This window comes from Eucalyptus grandis, chromosome 9 (assembly GCF_016545825.1).
Source record: "Eucalyptus grandis isolate ANBG69807.140 chromosome 9, ASM1654582v1, whole genome shotgun sequence".
Classification (NCBI taxonomy): Eukaryota; Viridiplantae; Streptophyta; class Magnoliopsida; order Myrtales; family Myrtaceae; genus Eucalyptus; species Eucalyptus grandis.
The window spans coordinates 6806022-6828166 of NC_052620.1; the positions used below are offsets into that span (position 1 = coordinate 6806022).

A 22145-nucleotide genomic window follows, 5' to 3' on the forward strand; every position below is an offset into this window, starting at 1 on the left:
AACCATTAATGTGGAGTAGATTTGAGTTGAGTTATGACCAGAGATTTTTTATGAGGCGGAAATTAATTTGGGATAAGATAAGTCATTGGGTTCGGCTTCTGATTTTTTGTGAGATGGAAATTAATTTGAAATAAATGTGTCACGATACATCGATTTGTCAATATTTAATACATATCTTCCCTATATTTTACATCAAAGTGTTCTGTTTTTCCGTTGGCCATTATAAAGAATTGAGTTCTTTCTGTCTTCCCTCAGTCTGTGACAAAGACACACTGAAAAGTGATTTTTGTTAGAGTTGACATTGGGAAAAACAGTGAATCCAATTATTTTTTACATTATCAGTACTTCTCGCACCATGACATCAAGTCCAGCCCCGTTGTCGGTCCAATCTTTGCACTACGATTATTTGATAGACCCTATTGTTTTAAAAGATCAACTCGTTTTCACGTTACTTGGCCCTTGCCGACGTCGGCTCAGTTTTTTGTTGTTTTGTTTCGCAAATATCGCTTTCAGAGATAGACAGCTTATATAATTAATGACCCTAGATACATCAACCGTGAAAACGATACCAATCGATGATGCGATTTAGAGCCTCTTTGGTAATATTCCAAACAGTATCTATTTCTATTCTTTTGTTACCAGGAATTAAAAAAAAAAAAAACATAAATATGTTTGATAACTTTTTGTTCATGAGAATAAATTTAAAACACAATGAAAATATAAAAAAAGGTTACTTCTTTGTTCTCGAAAACAATTTTAAAATCAAGTCCTTTTTTTTTTCCCTTCTTTTTCTTCCTTTAACCGGTCACCAAACTCAAGGGAGCCTTACTAGCCCTCGGTGAGCCCAAGTCTTGTTAGCTCGAGCCTCACCTAGCCGCATTGCCCAACCATAGCAAGGTTGACCTCGCGAGTGGCTAGGCAAGGCCGAGCTTTGACAGTGGCTAGGCAAGCATGATCTCACTAGATTTAGGCGAGATTGAGCCTCACCTAGCCACCGACAAAGCTCGGGCCAACAAGACTCTCCTAAGGCCAGCGACCAACTAGAGGAAGAAAAAGAAGAAAAGGGAAAACAAAAAACAAAACAAAAAGAGGAAAAATGTAATAAAATTATTTTAAAAATTTAAAGAAATTCTAAGTCATAAAAAAAAATTGAAAGTTGTACCAAACGTGTTTTTATTCCACGAATAAAATTTTTATATAATTACTACACACCTTTAAATATTCAGAAGCTTGTCTAGGGAATTGAATCGGAAAAAACCATTTCTAAGAGAAAATTGTTTCCAAGAACATAATTGTTACCAAATACATCCCTGGTATCTGCAATTCCTGACTAGAAACATACCATGATCACTCCATAGATGTGTCTATTAAAAGCTCAAATGCTATGAGTCTGCTAATCGGTCTTGAACTATTTGTCCAATTCAAATATGTAGGCAGGATCCATATCCGAAGTTATTTTCCTACGGTTTCTTGATCTACATCGTATTCCTGTCAATGTTTCAGTTCCTAATGCAGAGATCCACGTCGTGCGTTCGTTCTTGGTCGTCGATGCAATTACAAAGATGAAAACATCCTCATTTTCTCGGACTTTTCAGCACACGACAAGATAGCTTGGTCGGGTCTGTACAACATCATATGAATAAGTTACCTTTCTTAACAACTGGACGGTCAAACTCATAGTTACCACAAACCTAAGATATCAAGAAGTCAGATTGGTATGCATGTCAAAAAGCTGACAACCTCAAACAAACAAGCATATTTCTCTTTGACATGTAATCACTATGTTGCCTATAGATTGGTTTGCTATTATCATGTCAGTTTGTGCTCGATTCAGCGGAACTCAAATCATTTTCGACCCACCACAAGTACACCAGGCAAGTCTCACTTGCCTCCAATGTGACAAAAGCTCACCATATCAATGATATTAACACCAGAGAAATTCTGCAGGGAATAACAAAAATATGAGTCTCAAAGAAAAGAGAGACAAAATTCAGTGTGAAAGTAGGAGAAACAACCCCCATGCTACCTAATATCTTAACAGAATCCTTGAAATTACTACTGTTTACAGAGCCATGGATAAGAAAAGTGACTTCATTGCACTCAACATCAGATAGTGATTCCTAGAGGACAACAATCTCATTCTTCATGGTCAACCTGATACAAATCCCCGTGATAATGAAAAGGCATAAGATGAGAATGCACCAAACTACGTTATTGCCCATGGCTATGTCGTCTCTTTCAGGTTATCTCTTTGCTTTACCAGCAAAATAGTTTAATGCCAACCTAGAAAAACGAGTGAGGGTTAAAAGCGCCTGCAGGACTGATCTGCTCTTAACTATTCCCTCACGTAGCTCTTTCGCAGTTCTAGCCAATGCTGGTCCTTTAGGCTCAGTTTCCTGCCTTGGTATCCCCTGCAATAAGGCTAATCAAGTAAAAAACAAAGTAAAACTCGAGGATCTCGGCAAAAGAAAAGGAAAAGGAATATGGCCATAAAAAAATCCAGAGAAAAAGCTATGGGAGAAAAAACCTGGTGGGGCCATGTTCGTCAACTGGCGCAATCTCTCCTCAGCTATGCGAACAGCTCGAGTGGAACTCCTAACACCTTGAGTTATGTCTTGGCTGGGGAAGTTTCAAGAAAGTTTAGTTATATCATGTGAGATGGATGCTTGGTTGGTATCATGGAAAAAAAGAGAGTACACCAATTGCAGACCCCAGATCGCTAAGTTCCACGGTCAGGTCGCTGATTTCCATCCCAGATAATCGAACAGCAGCCATTGTGTCAGGAAGCTCCTCTCTAGTCACATCCATCAGCTTCTCCAGTGATTCAGCTGCCCTCTTGAAAGCCTTCAGGTAAGAACATGGACAAAAAAAGAGGGAAAAATGACACAAAAATTGATACATCAACAGAAACCGAGTCAAACACAGCATCAATACAATGTACTCATCACAGCGAGCGAAAATCTACATCATACCAAAAGAGTAGGAATGGCAGAACAAAATAGCCATGTTGCAGAAACTGCAGCCTGCAGTAAAGAATAGGCACCATTCAGCATCAAATTATACCCTAGAAAGTAAGGTTTGAAGTAACATCCATTAGCAGAAGATACAAGTTCCATAATGACGCTCACTTACTTTAATGTGTCTCAAATGCTACACCAGAAATCAATGAAGGTAAAAAGGAAAAGAAAACTCTCAAATACCTGAATATCTGTGGGAGATCAATGTTACACGAGGTTAAATGGATATAAATCGATCAAGTCTTTTCTTAAGATACATTAGGGGCACTTAATAAAGTCGCTGCCACACACCTCCAGGCATTAACAGGATAAATACATCTGATGGCACAGTCTGCAAGTAGACTGGTATGTAACAATATGATCCTAATGTCTCTCATTTCAAGTCCTTCAAGAATTAAAACTATATGCCTTCACAAGTATTCCACAGTTATGGTTGTAGTATGACAAACTTTCTGTTTCATTACCAAGAAACTTCACTAATGCGCAATCCCACCAAATCATTTATCACTTACGACTGCTCAATATTTATCAAAATACTATTTCAGAAGAAGTGACCACAGCTAGTATGATTAACCTTGTGAGCTGTAAAGTGGACCAAGGTCACCTGAAAGCTATCAGTTATACAGAAATACAAGAAAACACTGTCCAGTAGAGCTAGAATTCTGCACATCCAATCGGCCAAACAAAATTGAGAGCAAAAAGGCCTCAGGGGTTGTGGCACATAAATCCAACTTTTTACTGTGATAGAAGAATGAAAAAGATGACAATGCTCAGCAAAGGAAGACGGTAAGCTCAGCTTGATTAGTTGAAAAGGAAGAAAATACGGGAAAAGTCTGCTAATCAAGTGATGAAATGTCCAATGATGGTTGAACATGCGTTTTCCTGACTCATTGATGACATCTCAAGAGATCTAATCTAGTGTCAGGCCAAGATAAACAAGAGCATACATTGTAACCAGAGGAGAACTCTACCCTAGAGAATTTTCACAGGTCTTAAATCTTGTTCAGACCTTTCTTTTCCTTTCCATCGACAAATGCAAAACTGCAGCCTTGACTACTACATACCAGTTCACACAAAAATTTGCCCCTGAGAATTTAACATTTGCATTGCCGGGTCTCCCTTAGCAAGTGACTAACCTGAGAAGTTTCCCTTGACTTCTTTATGTAACATGGTTTATCCAATGGATAACGTATTACTGGATCTCAAAAGAACAGAAAGATAGGGGAGATAGGGGAGATCTATACCAAGAAACCACTTGACTTGCAATTTCTGAAATTTTCAAAATGAACAACAATCTTTCACCAAATTTCAAATATCCCCTTCTTCTCCCAAAAGCCACAAAGTAAAAGAAAAAAAAAGTTGGGTGATCAAAGTCAAGTGAACCTTAAGATTGCACTATCCCAAATTGGCAAACCCCTCCAATTTTGACGACATGGGTTAAGATTAACGTTCGTAACAGCTTTCAGTAATACATTTTCATGAAGCTGAGGTTAAAAATACCGCGAAACAGACTCGAGGGCTCATCTCGGGCTTACAATCTGACGTGATCACCAAAAGTTGCCGATTCACAACACAACAAACCTCATGTGGCGGATGCAAAATTACATAGAGGGCAAGGTAAAAAAAGAAGATTTTGCTACATGATCAAGTCCTGGAGACAAGTACTGCATTTGGATGTAGACAAGAGTAAACAGCTACAAAATGCCAGAACCAATGCAAAATGGAACCTGCAGTATCATCTAATTTCCCCTAACTTTTCCTAAACCCCAACCCGTGACGACAATTCTGCGCAACGCAAATCATTCCTCTTTCAACCGCGCAACATCAGTAATCAATCCCGAAACTCAACGAATTGAAAAGGAAGAAAATTGAGGATCGGCAGTCCTCAAATCACTGAATCGCGAAACAGAGGAGAACACGAAAAGAGAGAGAGAGAGAGAGAGAGAGAGAGAGAGTACCGCACAGGCTATGACGTTCAGCATGAGAACATGGCGCTGAGTGAGGTTCCACCGAGAGAGCTGGAGCGCCGCGGCGGCGGAAGACGACGACGACGACCCGACGGACGAGGTGTACCGCGACGAGACCGACGGCGGCCCCGCCGGTTCTGCCTCCGATTCCGCCACGGCCGCTCCGCCGCACGCCGGCCGTACGGACAGCGAGAGGAACCGGCGGGGTCGCCGCCGCCGCCGTGGCAGCTGCCGGAGAACCGACGGCCGGCCGGCCGGGAACGGCGGCGCGGCGGGTTCGTGACCGGAGCTCAAATGGGTCGGAGCATTCAATGCTTGCAATTTCGCCGCGCCATACATTCTCTCTCTCTCTCTCTCTCTCTCTCTCTAAAGGTGTCGCCTTGCGAAATCCAACCCCCGCCCTCGGACCAGAGCGGTGAGGAGAAGGAAGGTCTCGCAACTCCATTTTTCACCTTTTTTTTTTTTTTTTTCAATTGTTGTTTTTTCTAGAAAAATAAATTATTCATTTAATTATTTACTCACGTTTTCACTATCTTAATATAGCACCTCTTGAATAATGAGGAAAACTGTTTATCAAGCTGCCATTTTTAAATTCAAATGATTAATTTACTCTCCTTCTCTATAATGTAAATACACATGATGATTAATATCGTATGCCTGTCACATATTTGCATAATCAATGTTTACTCTTTAAAGTAATATATATTTTTAAATAAGGGTTATTATCACAAAAAATCTCTAAATCAGTCCACCTATGTTAAACTAATTTTCTCACCATAAAAGACTCCCAAATTGGTATACTTATAACATATGTACCCTCAATTTGTTTCTATTAATTTTTACTATTAAATTGGTGAGTTTGATAATATATGACAGTTAATGGGTATATCAATTTAGAGTTTTATCTTCTGTTTGTCACATGTATACTAGTTTGATATTAATTCAATTTAATAGAAAATAATAAAGAATAGTTTTGTCACAAATGTATCAGTTTATGGTTTTTTATGGTTAAAAAATTAGTTTGTGGTAAATTTATCACAAATGTACAAGTTTAGAGCTTTTTATAGACAAAAAATTAGTTTGAGACAAATTTGTCACAAATATATCAATTTGAGACTTTTCATGATGTTAACCTAAAAAAAAAAAATAGTAGATACACCATATTTGTATGTATTTTAGACATTTGCTTCCCTTTATGTTGTAAACTGTAGTTTTTTCCATTATTATTTTTAGATAATTATATAAATGGCTCATGAACTTTGGTTTAATATGCAATGTTGTCCATGAACTTTTAATTTAATCAACGTGATTATTGAACTTTAGCCTAATATGTAACGTTAATCTAATGTGTAATGTCATCCCTTAATTTTTAATTTATTTAATATGGTCTTATTCCTTAAATTATATGAAAATATATAATATTATCTTTATATTAATTCCAGTTTAGAGACACTATTGAATATTTTAATATAGTCTATGAACTAAATTGAATATGTATCAAAATTTGAGAGACCGCATTAAATAAATTTAAAAAGTTCATGGATGATATTACACATTGAACCTAAGTACACGATCATTTGTGTCATTTTCCCTATAATTTTTTTAAGGAAATATCATTCTTGTACTATTTGTGATTTAATTCCTCTAATTATAGACAAAAATTATCCCTCTCACTTAAGAATGTTGACTTCATTGAAATACTTCATTTGTTTTAGATACGGTAGAAATTCCAACAATTTGTTTAATCAATACAAATTGTGACCCAGATCTTGCGAGATATTTCGATTCCAAGCAAATGATGACGCTATAGCTTCAATCCGATTAATTCTCAACAAATTAGTTTTTGCAATTTGTGAGGGCCGTTCTAGCTATATATGAAATCCTTGATTAATAATAAGATAAATAAATTATTTTTTGAACTTCATAAATTTCTAGAATCGGTTACTACTCTTGAATCGCATAAAAGAGATTAAAGACATTTCATTGAATAGTTAATGGTAGTTCCGATTACATTTGCTTTTGAATTAGTTTTTTATTACGTTACTTTAAATTATCTTTAATCACCAATCTGAACTAAAAATATTCCACTCAAAGCAATAATACTTGCTTTATTATCAAGAAAAGTCGCATCTCTTCAAAACATGATATTAGCTTTTAACCCTATAAAAATAGTAAGTCTTTAATGTTTATGCTTACAACACAGAAAGACCAAATCTTTGTAGTTGACATGACGCCAATCAAGATGAGTATAGAGTTCGATGTCTAAGTACAATTTGGTTATTGAAAAGTTACCTATAAGAAAATATTTGTCAATGATCAAGATTGTCAATGACCATAGAATAAAATCATCGACATATGATAGACTATAGCGATTGCTTGACAATTTTCACCAAGTATTGGATCTGGAATGAAGAAAGACAAAGTGAAGATGTCAATTGTGTGATCATGTAGCCTAAAGTTTAGGATTGCAATTGTAACTGTTTGTAACCACATGAAGAATATTAACTGTTGCTGTGTAGACTACAAAGGCTAGTAAGTTTGTATTGTAAAGGGATCCACGATCATCAATAAAAACTCATGTGTATTTACAAATTTAGTTTATCAATATATTTCAGTTTCCTATATTTGCATTTCTTTTCCTTTAGGTTTAGTTTTTTTCGTTCTTTGTTACATAATTCGAGGACCATTTTCTTGTTTCATTGTTGTGCTAGTGCTATCCGTACTCTCTCTCTCTCTCTCTCTCTCTCTCTCTCTCTCTCTCTCTCTCTCTCTCTCTCTCTCTCTCTCTCTCTCTCTCTCTCTCTCTCTCTCTCTCTCTCTCTCTCTCAACCCAAATCCTATGCAAGTGATTGAAACTCTTGAACTCTCTCTCTCTCTCTCTCTCTCTCTCAACCCAAATCCTATGCAAGTGATTGAAACTCATGAATTCAAGATGGTAATGCCAAACTTAGGACCCTACCTCCGAAGACCTAGGACCCTACCTCCGAAGACCTAGGACTTGGGACACTAGACCCTGGGTGGTGATTGAAACTCATGAATTCAAGATGGTAATGCCAAACTTAGGACCCTACCTCCGAAGACCTAGGACTTGGGACACCAGACCCCGGCACCCATAATTCGAGGACCACTTTCTTGTTTCATTGTTGTGCTATTCGTACTCTCTCTCTCTCTCTCAACCCAAATCGGTCCCAATCCTGGCCCTCAAGGTCTAGCGTTCAGGGGCCATGGTTTCGAGTCCAGGCATTGAGGTCCTAAGCTAAGGGGTAGGGTCCCAAGTCAGGTCCCAAATTCCCCACCCTAGCCCCTGAGGATCAAGTCCTCTCCCATGTCATGGTTTTGGGGGCCAAGAATTCCAAGGTTCAGCTACTTGGGTCCCTAGTCCGGATGATAGGGATATTCTTCTGGTGGTGGTAGTCAAGCTAGATTGAAAAAACAGATAATTTTAAGAAGCATAATCTCTACACGATAGTGTTGACCCATTTAAAGTATAAGAAAGAAAATACCTCACATCACAAGACCCTTTTATTCTACAAATTGATAAATCTCATACCGCACTCAATAATTCTTCAACTCAAATTGCACACCGATACTCCAATCGCCCGTTGCTTCGATCATTTCACTAGCACTTAGCACACGATAGAAACAATCTCCATTAGAGATCCTCCCACTGCACGATGCGTGACCTTAACAAGTAGAATCGTGGGTGGAATGCCGGTAGTAATAATTGTAGTTATTGTCCCCCATAAACGCGATCAACTTGTCGGTCACGTCAGCGACATCATACATGTGAGAGCTTGAAGAACCGTACTTCTCTTCATTGCACAAATGATCTACCAAGGTCGTATCAGGATCGCATCTCGCAACATTGCAGATGCAACTACAGACGACCCCACACATCATGAATAAGATCGTCGGAAAAGAAACCATATAAAACTATCGATGTACTTTCTTATCTTTCTTTGGATTATTAACGAACAACCCCGAAGTTGGTAGGTGAAAACTTGTAATCTGCTTTAAGTATGTGCAACTTAGCTGAAATGTATTATCGAACTCTCTTTTATAATGATATGATTTGGATTGCTTGTCTATTCCCTGGGAAATATCTCCACTGTGCTAATAATACTTCCTTGGTTTTATTGGTAAGAGTGCTTGAATTGGTCGCAACTCTCTCTCTCTCTCTCTCTCTATTAAATCATTTTTCAATCATAGACTGGGCATTGTGACCATAAACCCATCATACGATATGCTATTACGATTTCGACTTATAATTAACTCCGCAAGCATTATGAAGCGTCGTAAAAGTGGTTTATAATAATATGAAACTGTGGTAATTAAGTGTAAAAGTATCTTCACTACAAAGCATAACATTGAATTGTAGAATTTTTCATATTGACATGAGGGGAAATCGTAATTTGCTCGTGTTACTCATCGTGCTGTACAAATATCTATACAAGGTATTTGATTAATTGAAAAGGAAAAGAAAAGGTACCAAATATCTTTAACTCATAATAAGAGATATACCCAATTTGTTGACAAGAAATGTAAACCAATCTCGACCCAACGTGTTTGTAAAACTGTCTACCAGTTGAAGTCTAGTGGTATGTGCTCGATTCCGATGGTCTTGGACTGCACATGTTCCTGAACAAAATAACAGTCAATCTCAATGTGCATTGTTCATTCGTGAAATACCAGATTTGCCGTGATGTGTAAGGCAGCTTAGTTGTCACAATAAACACCCATCGGTTTGTTGTGCAATGCCCCTAGGGAAGGCGCATAAAGTGTGTAACCAAATCAATTCAATAGTGGCAATTGTTATAGCGTGCTATTCAACTTCAGCAAAAGAGCGAGAAACTGTAGTCATCTTCTTGGTTCTCCACGATACTGGACTATTAGGATGAAAATTCATAGGCAAAATCGATACAGAATACTGTAGGCACATGCATTACCTTCTCGGAATACATAGTTGGATTTGCAATTCTCAGCCTTGCATGGTAAGTCTCGACACTTGCTCCATTAAGCTATCTTCCATAACCTTGTTTGCTAAGCGACATTACTAATTGTTGAGAATCAAGTTCAAGAACAAGTCTCGTGTACCCCGTGGTCCAATCCATCTGAAGTCCGAGAAACATTTCATTAGTCCGAAGTTGGCTTCCTCGATGCATTTTCTAACCCCTATCTATACTGGAGATGGACATGCTCGCCTTTTGCCCAGTTCATGTTCATATTTGTGTTGCATGAGATGAAAGCATTGGTTGTTTACCATTTTGGATGCCAATTAGACTTTCTCACAAATAGATAATCACATGAGTGATGCTTAAATATAGTTTTAGCATACTTAAGTATGTGTGCAAAGTAGAGATAGTCTAATAGTCTATTTAACTATATGATTTGGATTATTCTATTGCCTAGGAAATATCTCCACTAAGCTAATATTGTTAAGATTCGCTGCACAATCACCAAAAAAAAAAAAACATAGAGAGGAAAAGTGAGAGAATTTGAGAGGCAAGGTCTTATCCTAGTTCATCCTTAAACTAGGGCTAAGTCTAGCTGAGAAATCCACTATCATTAGCATCTCCTACCTCTATGTTACATCCCTTGATTTATAAGAGAAATAAAATTTATATATTCAGTAATTATTCTTGAGCCTAAGCTCAACTACCAATACAATATGGATTCAAATTATAAAAACCCTATAGGGTCACGTGGGCACTACCCCCTACGTCCCCTATTGAGACGACTTTCGGATGGGGATTATAAACCACACCCTAACAAACACAACAAGCCATTCCTTTGTTTCACTATTTCATTGGTCGGTAACTAAGCAATTCCTATGTGGCACAATTGGTAGGATGGCCAATGTTGACATTGACGTTTTTAAATATTATTTTTAATTTTTTCGAATTTTTAATTTTTTTATTTTATTTTTTTACCCCTTTTTGTGTGAGGCTCAACCTTGCCTTTGGCCAATTGCCGAGCAGTTAGAGGAAGAACGAAAGAAAAGAAAATTAAAGAGGAAAAACTAATTGGAACATTATTAAAATATTATATAAAAATGTCAATGTCAATGCTAATCTCCCCATATAAGACAGTCGACATCCATGTAAGTGATTTTCGGCCAAAATGGATTAAATAAATTGAATTGACACAATGCAAAAGGTTTATGATTCAATTAGCAAAAAAAAAAGTTTATTATTGAATTAACACAATTGTAATAAGTTTAAGGGTTTATTTATTTATTTATAATCCTCCCCTTTGTCGAGCATCTTAATCTGAACTATTAAGATCACTACTACTTCACAACTCTGCCTTCAGTGGAGATTAGATAGATAAACTCATCTAGAGCACTCAACGATAGTTTGTTCTTTTTCAGCTTCGTTACATGCGTTATATCCTTCAACATTCCCATCACTCCGTTACTGTAAAGATCTCTACTACTAGTTCAGAAGCAGCGCCATTTTCCACAAGTGCCTTACCACCCTCCGTACACGTTTGGGTACAAAAGCAGTTCAATGATAAGTCCCATGATATGAATCTTCAGAATCAAGCACCTAGTCATCACCTAATGAACTAGTAGTGACTGATAACAATGATCCGGAGTTGGCCATGGATTCCCCGGCAAATCTGGTAACGGAACTCGTTTGGCGCTCCGTTTGGCGTATTGGAGAGAGAAGGAGAGATAAATTTTTATTAGGTCTGTTCTAGCACGGTATAAAATGTTATTGATCTTGTTCAGAGACAACAAATGGGTATTGGAAGGGAGACAACTGATCTATGTCCTCCCCAAAGGTAAGTGTTTTGCATCACCTGCCACATGGAGAATTCACGGTTTGATTGGATAAATATTTCTTTATTGACTAGGCTTCAACTTTGACGACGGTTTAATACCTGAATTGATATAAACAGGGCATAATTACGTCATTGAAAAAATACTGGACTATGAGGACCTTCATGGACACCGAGTTACTGGCTAGCATAACAAAAGCATGTATCCCATCTTTGAATTAGATAACATCAAGCATAATTTTCACTTCGTGGTCAACCGTCTTTCTTGAACAAATTCGTGAAGGTTGGCAGAATATACAATTCAAAGTTCAGTGAGAGGCAAGCTAGATTGAGAACGCCAAGTGGAATTGATAAATAAACAGCGAATGGAACGTGACTCTAATATCATGTTAGAATCTCCAACTGAAAAATTTAAATTAGTAAGTGGAGGGACAGTACATGAAAATTATGGAAACCTCGTGGGCAATGAGATACTTTAACAAAGATGGCACATAGATGTAGGCAGGTGGGTACAAACTAAAGATCCAAAACTAAAAGAGACCTGCTTATTCCACAAAATAATAGTTTTCGTATCGTAATCTACAATCCTTAAGCTGGAATCGAACCCCTATGCTCAAATCACACATCTTCCTGATCATGTAATAAGCTTGTGCCAACATGCGCTGCAATCGCCGGCCGTGAGGCCACCTTTCCCATGTCCATTACAAGGACTACCACCGAGCGAGAACTGGTCGTAGTAGTGATAGCTATGAGAGGGCGTGTTCGAGGACAAATCGAAGATGACGTCCAGGACGTTGTAGTAATAAGCGGTCGGATTCTGGTATTTCTCTCCGTTGCACGCCTTCTGCACCGGGGTCGTGTCCGGAACGGCCCTTGCGACATTGCAGGCGCATAGGAGCCCGCCTACGATCAATGCGATCATTGGAAAATAAGCCACGTCTTTCTTTTAGAGGACTACTGATGAAAAACTGAGATAATTTTAGCTATATGGTTGAATGTTTTAATCATCACCAAGCAGGGATAGTTTCTGCAGCTCTCTTATCATCAATATGATTTGCATCATTTCAACTTGCAGTGAGTATTACACCCAACCCTTCACTTTCACCAGCGCTAACAGCTACTATACTAACCTACCAGTTCCTCAAACACCCCTTACGAGGTGTGGTTCCACCTAAAGGGCCCAATAACTCATGAGTATAGTTTTTTCTTCTGCACCCAAAAAGAAATACCCCCGATATTTTATGTCTAGAGTTCAGACGAAACAGTTTTAAGACATACTTGAGTTCATTTAAGCATCACTAAGCAGGTATGCAGCTCTCTTATTATCAATATGATTTGCACCGTTTCACTCCTAGGAAACATCCCCGCGAAGATAAGAGAGGAGGTACTTCCTTAGTTTCATCGAAATGGTTCGAAAAATTCAATGTCGAGTCCACTTGTTTTTTCTTGTATTATCATATTCCATCGGTTTTGGAAGAAAGCCGGCTGGACAATGCATTAATTTATTTTTTTGGTCAATGTCCCTCCATTAGTTCAAGTTAACATAATTTGCTGTTCTGGCTTCTAATCCGGTAAGTTTGAGCATTAGACAAAAAATTATTGTTACATATGGATTATTCACATAAGATATTCAATTCAGATCGAGATATAATAATTCACGTCATCAAATAACATGAAAAATCATTTTTCCAACTTGAGCAAATTAGACAAATTAAATTTGTTAACTTTTCTCCCATCATCAAGTAACACAAATGGTAGAAGCCATTTGAAGCTCGCTTCCTTTAACTTTTTATCCGTTAGATTACCGCTGACAATCTTCAGGATGTTCAACTATACTGAGGGATGCGTGTTCTGAGCTTTTCTTCTCCATCTGTCGTGGGCCTTTATGAGCAGTGATGGATTTTTTATATGTTGGGCCAAGTCGAGCTTGTCCATCCATGTTGGACCAAACCCGGCCCATAAGGGAAGGGCCCATAAGAGGAAGAGAATAGTTATTGTTTAAGTGAAAATAACTACCGTATAAATATGAAAAAAACAAAACAAAAGAACGTTGGAGATTAGAATCAAACAACACGGCCTTTTTCTCCCTTTGAGACAACAGTGTATTTCTTCTTGAAGAACGGACCTCCAAAGTTTCGATCAATTCCTCTGAGACTGCAATAAGTGTTTGATCCATAACAAATAAGGAATGTCCATCTTCGTGATATACCTTTTGATCGGTCTTACATGTTTTTAGGGCACGTTTTCACATTTGGTTTTTTATATTCGATTGTTTGACTATTGGTTCATTTTTTCAGGAATCTGTTTCCAACAAGCAGCAATATGTGCATTCTGCCACCCTCTTTTTGTTAGTTTAATAATTGCTCTTAGCTATATTCCTAGGAGAGATCCCCACGAAGTTATAGACGAGGCACTTCCTTATTAGATTCATCGAAATGATTCCTAAATTTGGATGATCTTTTGACCTGTTCGGTGCTTTCAATGGGTGTCTTTATCCCTTCCATTAAGGCATGTATATAAGGTGCGCATCATTGGTTATCCTTTTATACATCGTAGGTACAAGCTTAGAGGCATAGTGGAGTCTCAAGAAACACCACCGTGCAAGCTCCATGAATTGATTTTGCTCAGTTTTTGGACCTGCCTAGGAAGGCTTGATCTTGAACAGTTGGTAAGTCATGGATAATAAATGAATAAGCCACCTCTGATTCCTAAATTGGAAATTCTTTAATGGTCTAATCAGCTATATCAATTCTTAAAGGATTGGTAAGCTTCAATGGTTGAGATGTACTGAGAGATACATATAGAAATATCATGTGGGATGGAAGATTCACTTTGCAAGATTTAATATTAGGCCTTTCCATTTGTATTTTGAAAATACATATTTGCATCCTCACTTCAATAAAATTGTTTACCTGTTTACAATTATGTCATAACCTTACCCTTCTCTCACCCACACCCTTACCCTTATTTCGCTGATGCGGGAGAACATAATGTCCAAGAGTTTAATTTATTTTATCTTTTCATATGATTAATTTTAAATTATAAAATCTTCGGTGAGTAATTTACATTTTAAGTGAGTTATCTGATAAGGTCAAGAGATTTTTAGATTATCTTCATTTACTTGTTTCCTTATCTTTAGGATTCTCGATTAAAAGACTTGAAGTATTTTAGGAGAATTTGTTTTGCATTTAAGAGTAATATTGTCATTTTAGAAATTTTATCTAGGGTTAAATTCAAATTACCTAGACAATACTAACAATCTCTAAACTTTAGTTCAATATGCAATATTATTTTCAGACCTATAATTTGTTTGATGTGACTTTCAAACTACTCCTAAATGTTCACTATAGTCATTTTGTTTGATCAAATAAGCGAGAAAGTCAAGACAAGACCCTAAATTTCAATTTAGTCCCTAATCTCAACTAAGCCGACTGAAACCACTACTTGTCAATTCCAAAGAGTTTTTTTCTTTTTATACGAAAACAAATACTTTAACAAAGGTGACGCACATACAGAAGTGTAGAAACTAAAGATCCAAACTAGAATGACCCGCCTATTTCTTCTCTTCAATTTGCTTTGTAACAATGCCCTAATTTTCTTCTCCAGCACCGTCGCCGTGAAGCTAATTTGGCTGCTGACTGGGTCGCCAAGGCCCAAGGCTGAGGGTCTCTGCTTCCAAATTGGGCTCTTGATCCACCCATTTCTCTCTTCAATTTGCTTTGTACCGATGCCTTCTTTAAGGGTTGTAACCTGGTTTGCTCTTAAATGTCATGCTTATGTTTTGACTAAAAAAAAAAAAAAACTAGAATGACCCGCCTATTCTTTGAAATAAAAGTTTCCGCATTGCATTTTGCAATCCTTAAGCTCAAATCGCGCATCTTCCTAATCATATAATAACTTGTAGCGGACAATCCCGCGCAATCTTCGCCCGTGACGCCACCGTTGCACGTCCCTATGTCCATAACAAGGTCAACCACCAAAACAGAACCGGTCGTAGCAGTCGTAACTATTAGAGGCCGTCTCTTATTATTAATAGGATCTGCGCTGTTTTACTCCTAGAAAGCATCCCTATGAAGCTAAGAGAGGAGGTACTTCCTTGGTTTGATCGAAATGGCCGCAAAGTTCAATGTTATAGCTCTTTCTTTACATCTTTCTAAGCGCCAATAGGTCTGTACTCTTATAGACAACTGATGTTATCAACATAGGAAGAGATATTATTGCAAGGTTAGGTCTAAAGTTGGAAAGCTTTTTACTAAATTTCCTCATGATATGTCCTTAACTATGAATTTGAAAACTATCGAGATTCGGGAGGGTTAAGACCTACGGATATATGAAAATAAATTTCAATGATTGGGGCTTTGACATAAGTTTAAAGTTAGGGGACCAAAGTTCATCCCAAGAGATGTGGCTGTCGCTACTGAGTGAGGGAGCCAGAAATTTGGGTTAGGCAGGCCGAAATTTCCGGCGCAATTGTGAGAGAGAGAATTGACAGATTTTTCCCACGATCATGTCTCTAACACTTGATTGGTTACAAGTTATAAATATGATCCACCCATATGTCTAATTATTCGATGAGTCACAAGCAGTGGACATCACTGACATTTAAACTTAATTAACTTTAGATATAGGACGGATCCATGTTTATAATCCACCAATCAAAAGATTGGTACGAGGACATTCTTTTTTTAAAATAAGGATTATCCTAAGCTGAAGTGTCGACGTCCCAAGCAAAGCAGAATGTAAAGTTTAATAACCAGTTACCATCAATTATCATAGGGAAAATACCCGGAATCCTACTTAGATTTTGCGAACTTACCACTTTCCATCCTCTATTTTCAAAAATACACCTTGCATCCTTAGTCAATATCCCTTCACTAAAGAGATCCCAATCTCCGAAATAGAGCATGCAAACTGCTATATGAATAGAAACTGCTATAAGTGCGAAAAGCCGGTTAGTCGACAAACCAGGCTGGACGACTAGAAAATCAGTTTTAGCCCATGGGGTAATCGATGAAAATGGCTAAGTCTTGAAAGAAAGTGTTGACGGATAAATGTCAATTCATGAAGCCGACCATTCCGAATGCAACAGTCAAAGAGACACCCGTAAAGAAGTTGATTCCATGCAACTGTCAGGTAGTGGAGCTGAAGATTCAAAAAGCAACTAATAAAGGCAATTTGAGGAGTGGAGAAGATACATTGGTCGAGTTGATTATTTCTGAATAAGTGTTCGTAGATAAAAATTGCTGGATTATAAGAGCTACACAAAGGGTGTTTGATTTCTTTGTAACTATTGCAAATAGTCAATGCTAGATATAAATGCCTCAACTATAGTTTGTCAAATGACTGTTAATCAATCAAAGAACACCCAAGAGTAGATATAAATTTAGACGTAATCTTAGAGTCCATTTGTTTCGTAGAAAATATATCATTTTTAGAAAATATTTTTCAGGAAAATGACTTTATTTTTTGAAACCTGAAAAGACCTAAAATTATTTATGGTCTTTTGGTAAGGAAAATTTGATGGGAAAATTATTTATAAAATCATATTTTATAAGATTATTTTTTATTAATTGTTATTTTTATATTTTTTTTTTTTTCTTTTTGCTTATTCCTTGGCTCATTGTTGACCACGACAACAAGGCTAGTCGACCGACCTCAGGCAAGTTCAAGCCTCACCTAAGGCCCGTAAAGGCTCGAGCTTGCCACTAGAGGATGTCAGCTCGCTCCATCCAACAAGGCTTGAGCTCACTGGCCCTAAGCGAGCTCAAGCCTCACTGTTGAAGGTCATGAGCTTGCCCGATCTAGTGAGGCCCAAGCTCCTAAACTGTCCTTGTGACTAGCGATGAGCTAAGGAAGAAGCAAAAAGAAAAAGAAAAAAATAAGGGAAACTTAAAATTTTAAAAAATAATGTAAAATTTGATTTTTTTTTAAATGTTATTATAAAAACAAACATTTCATTAACTAGGAACTTGTGCTTGTGCCCTAATGACTAGTGCACAACCTTTGTGAACTCGGGCGTAAGGGTCACGACTAGAGCTTGAGCATTGGGAGCTCAAGCAAGACCTTTATGGACCCAAGTTTGGGTGCCGAAGCATCAAGTATAGGCATTAAGGGTTTAGACCCGACCTTAATGTGGCCAGCCTTGATGTACCTAGGCATGGGTGTTGGAGACCCATGCTCGAGCACTAGGCTCTTAGACTTAGCCACCGAAGGTCTAGCCTTGAACACCAAGACCCAAGAACCAATGTTATGGTCTCCGTGCCTAAATATAGAGTTTTGGATCCAAGTGTCGATACATTTTCCAATTTCTTCAAAGAAGAAACCCATTTCCTGAATTTAAACTTTGGTATGAAAATATTTTTGTTGACTCATTTTACTAAGCGAACTAAAAGCTGAGAAAAATGTTTTCCATGAAACAAGGTCAGCTTATTGGGGAAAAAATTCATGAAAAAGGAAAATCTTATTAGGAAATCATTTTCAGAAAAATTGTTAGTTTCTCTTTGTTTGGTGATATGTGACTAATAATGTTTCATAGTGTTTAGATCTCATTTGGAAAATAATTTTAACATCATGACTTTATATCTAAAAAAATTATTTTTTAGATATTTTTATTTTTTTTTTTCTTTCTTTTTTCCTTCTTCCTTCTCCGCTAGTTGCCTAGGACTGGCTAGGTTGACGACTAGCGGCTTAAGGAAGAAGGAAAAAAAAAAAGAAAAAAAGTTTTAAAATCAATTTAAAAATAAAAAATTAAATTAAATAACAAATTCAAGAGGAGAAATTCCGGAAATTGTTTTCACCTTCTTAGATTTAAGAAATCACATTCCTAATTTTATGCACAAATATTTTCCTTGATTGGATAATGTTTTGGTTGACTTTATCATTTTTAGCAAATCAAATGGGTAAAAGTTTAGAAAACTTATTTTAGGAAAACACTTTCCCGAATAAAAAAAAATGCTAGGTCTAAAATATAAATTTTAGATGTAAGTCATGTCCATATTTATAATCCACTAATCAAAAATTTGGTACGAGTTTTTAAAAAGGATAGAGGAAAACAAGACCCGAGCTTTAGTATCAACTTGATACTATCAAGATTTTAAGCAAAGCAAACTTTAAAGTTTAATAGCCAGTTATCATTAATATTGCAGGGAAATACCCGGAATCCTACTTGGATTTTTCAAACCTACCACTTTCCATCCTCTTTTTTAAAAGATACGCCTTCACTAAACAGATCCCAATCTCCAAAATAGACCGTGCAAAGTGCTGTATGAACGGAAACTCAGGAAGTCATTTGATTTTCTTCTCGTAGTTATATCAGATACACCGAATTAATTAATTAATCAGCCTATTATTAAAAAAATCAAACACTTCCTCGAAAGTGGAATGTTCCATCAAGGGTTGCTAATGCATTGCGTAGGATCAGCAAGAAAGTGAAAAATGACAAATTTCAACTATGATAATAGTAATGGTTCAAGTTTATTAAATTCAAACAACATTTTGAAACACACTTCGTACAGCAAATTCTTTTGACGGTGCGAGCTCCCATGACAAAAAGCATGTAATCCACACCTCAAATCGATTTCTCCCATCACTACACAACCTTCTCAGATTAATCCTGAAAGCGACACAAGAGACATCATGGTACGTAGGCCGACGGATTCTAAGAATCGGTTATGCCACGAACGGATAATCCTCGTATCGCATTCTGCAATCCTTGAGTCCTTCAGCTCGAGCTGGACCCCTATGCTTTAGTTGCACGATTTCCTGATCTCGATTTAAGCTTGCTGCAGGCATTGGGTGCAATCTTCCCGTGTGAGAGCCCCATCAGACGTCCTGTGCCCGTAACAAGCATCACCACCAGAGTAGACCAGGTTGTAACAGTCGTAGCTGTTGTATGCTGTCCTTGTCGCTAAATTGTGCATAACGTCCTAGGCGTTCCAGTGGAAACCTCTCCAATTATCGAATGTCGCTCTGTTGCATATCTTAATGTCGTGACGGGAAGGAGAAGATGCCATGTAAAGCTCGCTTCCTTTTCCTTTTCTCTCGTTGAGTAATGTTCAGCTTGCATTGAGAGATGCGCGTGCCTTTATGCGCAGGTAAATACGCATTTGGCGACCGTCTTTTTATCTGTATAGTAGTTCTTCTTGGCTTTATTCATTGGAAATATCCCCACGAAGCTAATAGAGGAGCCACTTATTAGTTTCATCGAAATGATCTGGAAGTTCAGACGAAGATCCTCCGTCATGTATGATGCTTTCACTGGGTGTCTTTTTTTTTTTTTTTTTTAAAAGGTAATTATATTGAGTTTTAACCAATATTTACAACCAAACGGCATAATGAGTGGAAGGGTGCCGAAAGAAGAAAAGAAAAGCCAACAAGGCACAGCAACATGGCATAGTCTGCACAACGATGGCCACAAACACACGAAGGGCCAATACAAAAGAAGGCAACCAGCCGGCCAAACAATAGCAACCCAAGCCCAAAAGCCCAAAAGCATCGCTGCCCAAAGTCAGAAGCAGACAAGTCAAAAGGCAGGAATGAGGCCAGCAACGATGCACATCACGAAGCACAGTAGCAGACCATCCTGCAGCAAAACTCCAATAACAGGAATACTACGGAAGCGCCGGAGTAGAAAAAAAGATGCAAGGGTCAATCCCCCAGCTACGTTGAAGCATCCAGTTTCTTGGATTGTCCTCAACATTTGTGAAAGTCAATGACTTATCTTTAACCACTTTTATAAGATGATTATTTACGGCCGGAAGCATGAAGGTATGGTTTCTCAACGGAATCCCATTCCCGTATTTCCAAATAAGGTGGCAAAGAGCACCAAAAGAGAACCGGACAATGGAATAATAGAAGTCCTTACCAGAGAGGAACTTCATAGCCCAGCAAAGGTTGTCAACCCAAGTCCTGTTTCATTGGGTGTCTTGATCCCTTCCGTTAACGATTATTTTACATGACCTGAACAAGCGAACATAGAGCTCAAGAAACCTAAAAGCTCCTGAAATACTCTACAAACCCGTAGAGAACAGATTAAGTTTACGCATAAGGCCTGAACAAGAAGTCTTGAACCAAAGCAGTTCGCAAATCATGATAGTATTTGAGCGAGTGATCTAAAAATCCGTGATGCTTCATCTATTCAGCCCTTAAGGGTCCATATGCATCAATGGGTAAAATGGGCTGAAAGATGCTCATGAGAGTATCGTGCGGCATAGAGGATTCACGTCTATGAATATTATTATCGAGAATTGTTTTAATCTCACTCGTAGTTATAGTTATTCGGCCGTCGGCCAACCTACCTCGTGCGATACGTTTAGCAGGCAAATATAGTTTTAGTTGCATATTTTATCCGGTTTGGGGAGAAAGCAAGGCAACCCACGTAACTCATGACGCTGCACGATCTGAAAGCGTGCAAATGCTAACGAATTATAAATTGCTTCCCAGCAAGCTATCAAATCCAAATGACAGCTCATATCCATCCCCAAGAATTTTTCCAGGTTTACTGGCTCCAAATTACTTGCACGTAGCATAATAGTAACAGTGACAATTTCGGGTGCTTCCAGTGGCCAGTAGAAGAAACCTTGGAATCCATTTTAACAGGGAAAATAAGAAAAATACCCTTGAATTTTCACTAGGATATCCATTGATATTTTTGTGTGATTGACACCAAAAGATGTCCAAGTCCTCGATCGACGAATCAGTAGACAAAGGCCGGGTATGAAACGATGGAGCCAAAAATGGGCCAAGTGTGAAGAGCCGCTAGTCGACAAACTAAGTTGGACGACAAGAAAATCAATTTTAGCTGATGGGGGTATCAGTGAAAAGGACCTGATTAACCTAAGAACACCCAATTATTCATCAGTACTTTCAATTTATCTTTATATTTGCAATGCATTTTACATGACTAACAATAATTGTTCCCAGTACTATTAATCTTCTCATCTTTTTTTTATCAAGAATAAAAAGAAAAAGACCATTCACAACCTTTTATCGGTTACTATCGATCACTCGATATTTTGCAAGATAATTCGTTAACACTTTTCGGCAAAACAAATATATATTTGCATTCTCACATCAGCAAAATTGTCTACCTATTTATGACTTTGTCATACCCTTGCCCCTATCTTACCCTCACCCACGCCGCACCCTCGTCTCTCTGATGCGAAAGATATCATCTCCAGGAGTTCGATTTATTTTGTTTTGTCATGTGATTAATTTTACGGCATTTTTGTAAAATCTTAGGTGATTTATTTACATTGTAAGTTAGTTATTTGATTAGGTCGTGAGATAGATTTAAGATTATTCTGTTTGCTGGTCTCCTTATATTTTAGGTTCTAAATTAGAAAGCTTGAATTATTTAAGGTGATTTTGTTTATTATTT

The 22145-nt window shown here is 37.7% G+C and overlaps 1 protein-coding gene across 3 annotated transcripts; it reads right to left on the minus strand.

Moving 5' to 3' along the window:
- Positions 1–1897: 1897 nt before the first annotated feature.
- On the minus strand, positions 1898–5388 carry LOC104420199. 3 transcript variants are annotated; one of them, XM_018862167.2, is made up of 5 exons: positions 4976–5385; positions 2973–3023; positions 2711–2844; positions 2528–2619; positions 1898–2411 (listed from the first exon to the last, which is right to left on the minus strand). In XM_018862167.2, the coding sequence occupies exons 1-5, from the start codon at positions 5321–5323 to the stop codon at positions 2389–2391; spliced, it is 648 nt and encodes a 215-aa protein (XP_018717712.2). In that variant the 5' UTR covers positions 5324–5385; the 3' UTR covers positions 1898–2388. The 3 variants fall into 3 exon arrangements, with proteins under 3 accessions (XP_018717712.2, XP_018717710.2, XP_018717711.2); XM_018862165.2 differs by having other exon boundaries at positions 1898–2422; XM_018862166.2 differs by lacking the exon at positions 2973–3023 and having other exon boundaries at positions 1898–2422; positions 4976–5388.
- Between the last annotated feature and the right edge of the window lie 16757 nt (positions 5389–22145).

Excerpts from the sequence above, each read along its gene's own strand:
- LOC104420199 (XM_018862165.2), bottom strand. The coding sequence starts at position 5,323 with ATGTATGGCGCGGCGAAATTGCAAGCATTGAATGCTCCGACCCATTTG. Across the intron at positions 3,024-4,975 it reads TGAACGTCATAGCCTGTGCG|GCTGCAGTTTCTGCAACATG; the intron begins GTACTCTCTCTC and ends TCTTTACTGCAG. Across the intron at positions 2,845-2,972 it reads CTGCCATTCCTACTCTTTTG|GCTTTCAAGAGGGCAGCTGA; the intron begins GTATGATGTAGA and ends TCTTACCTGAAG.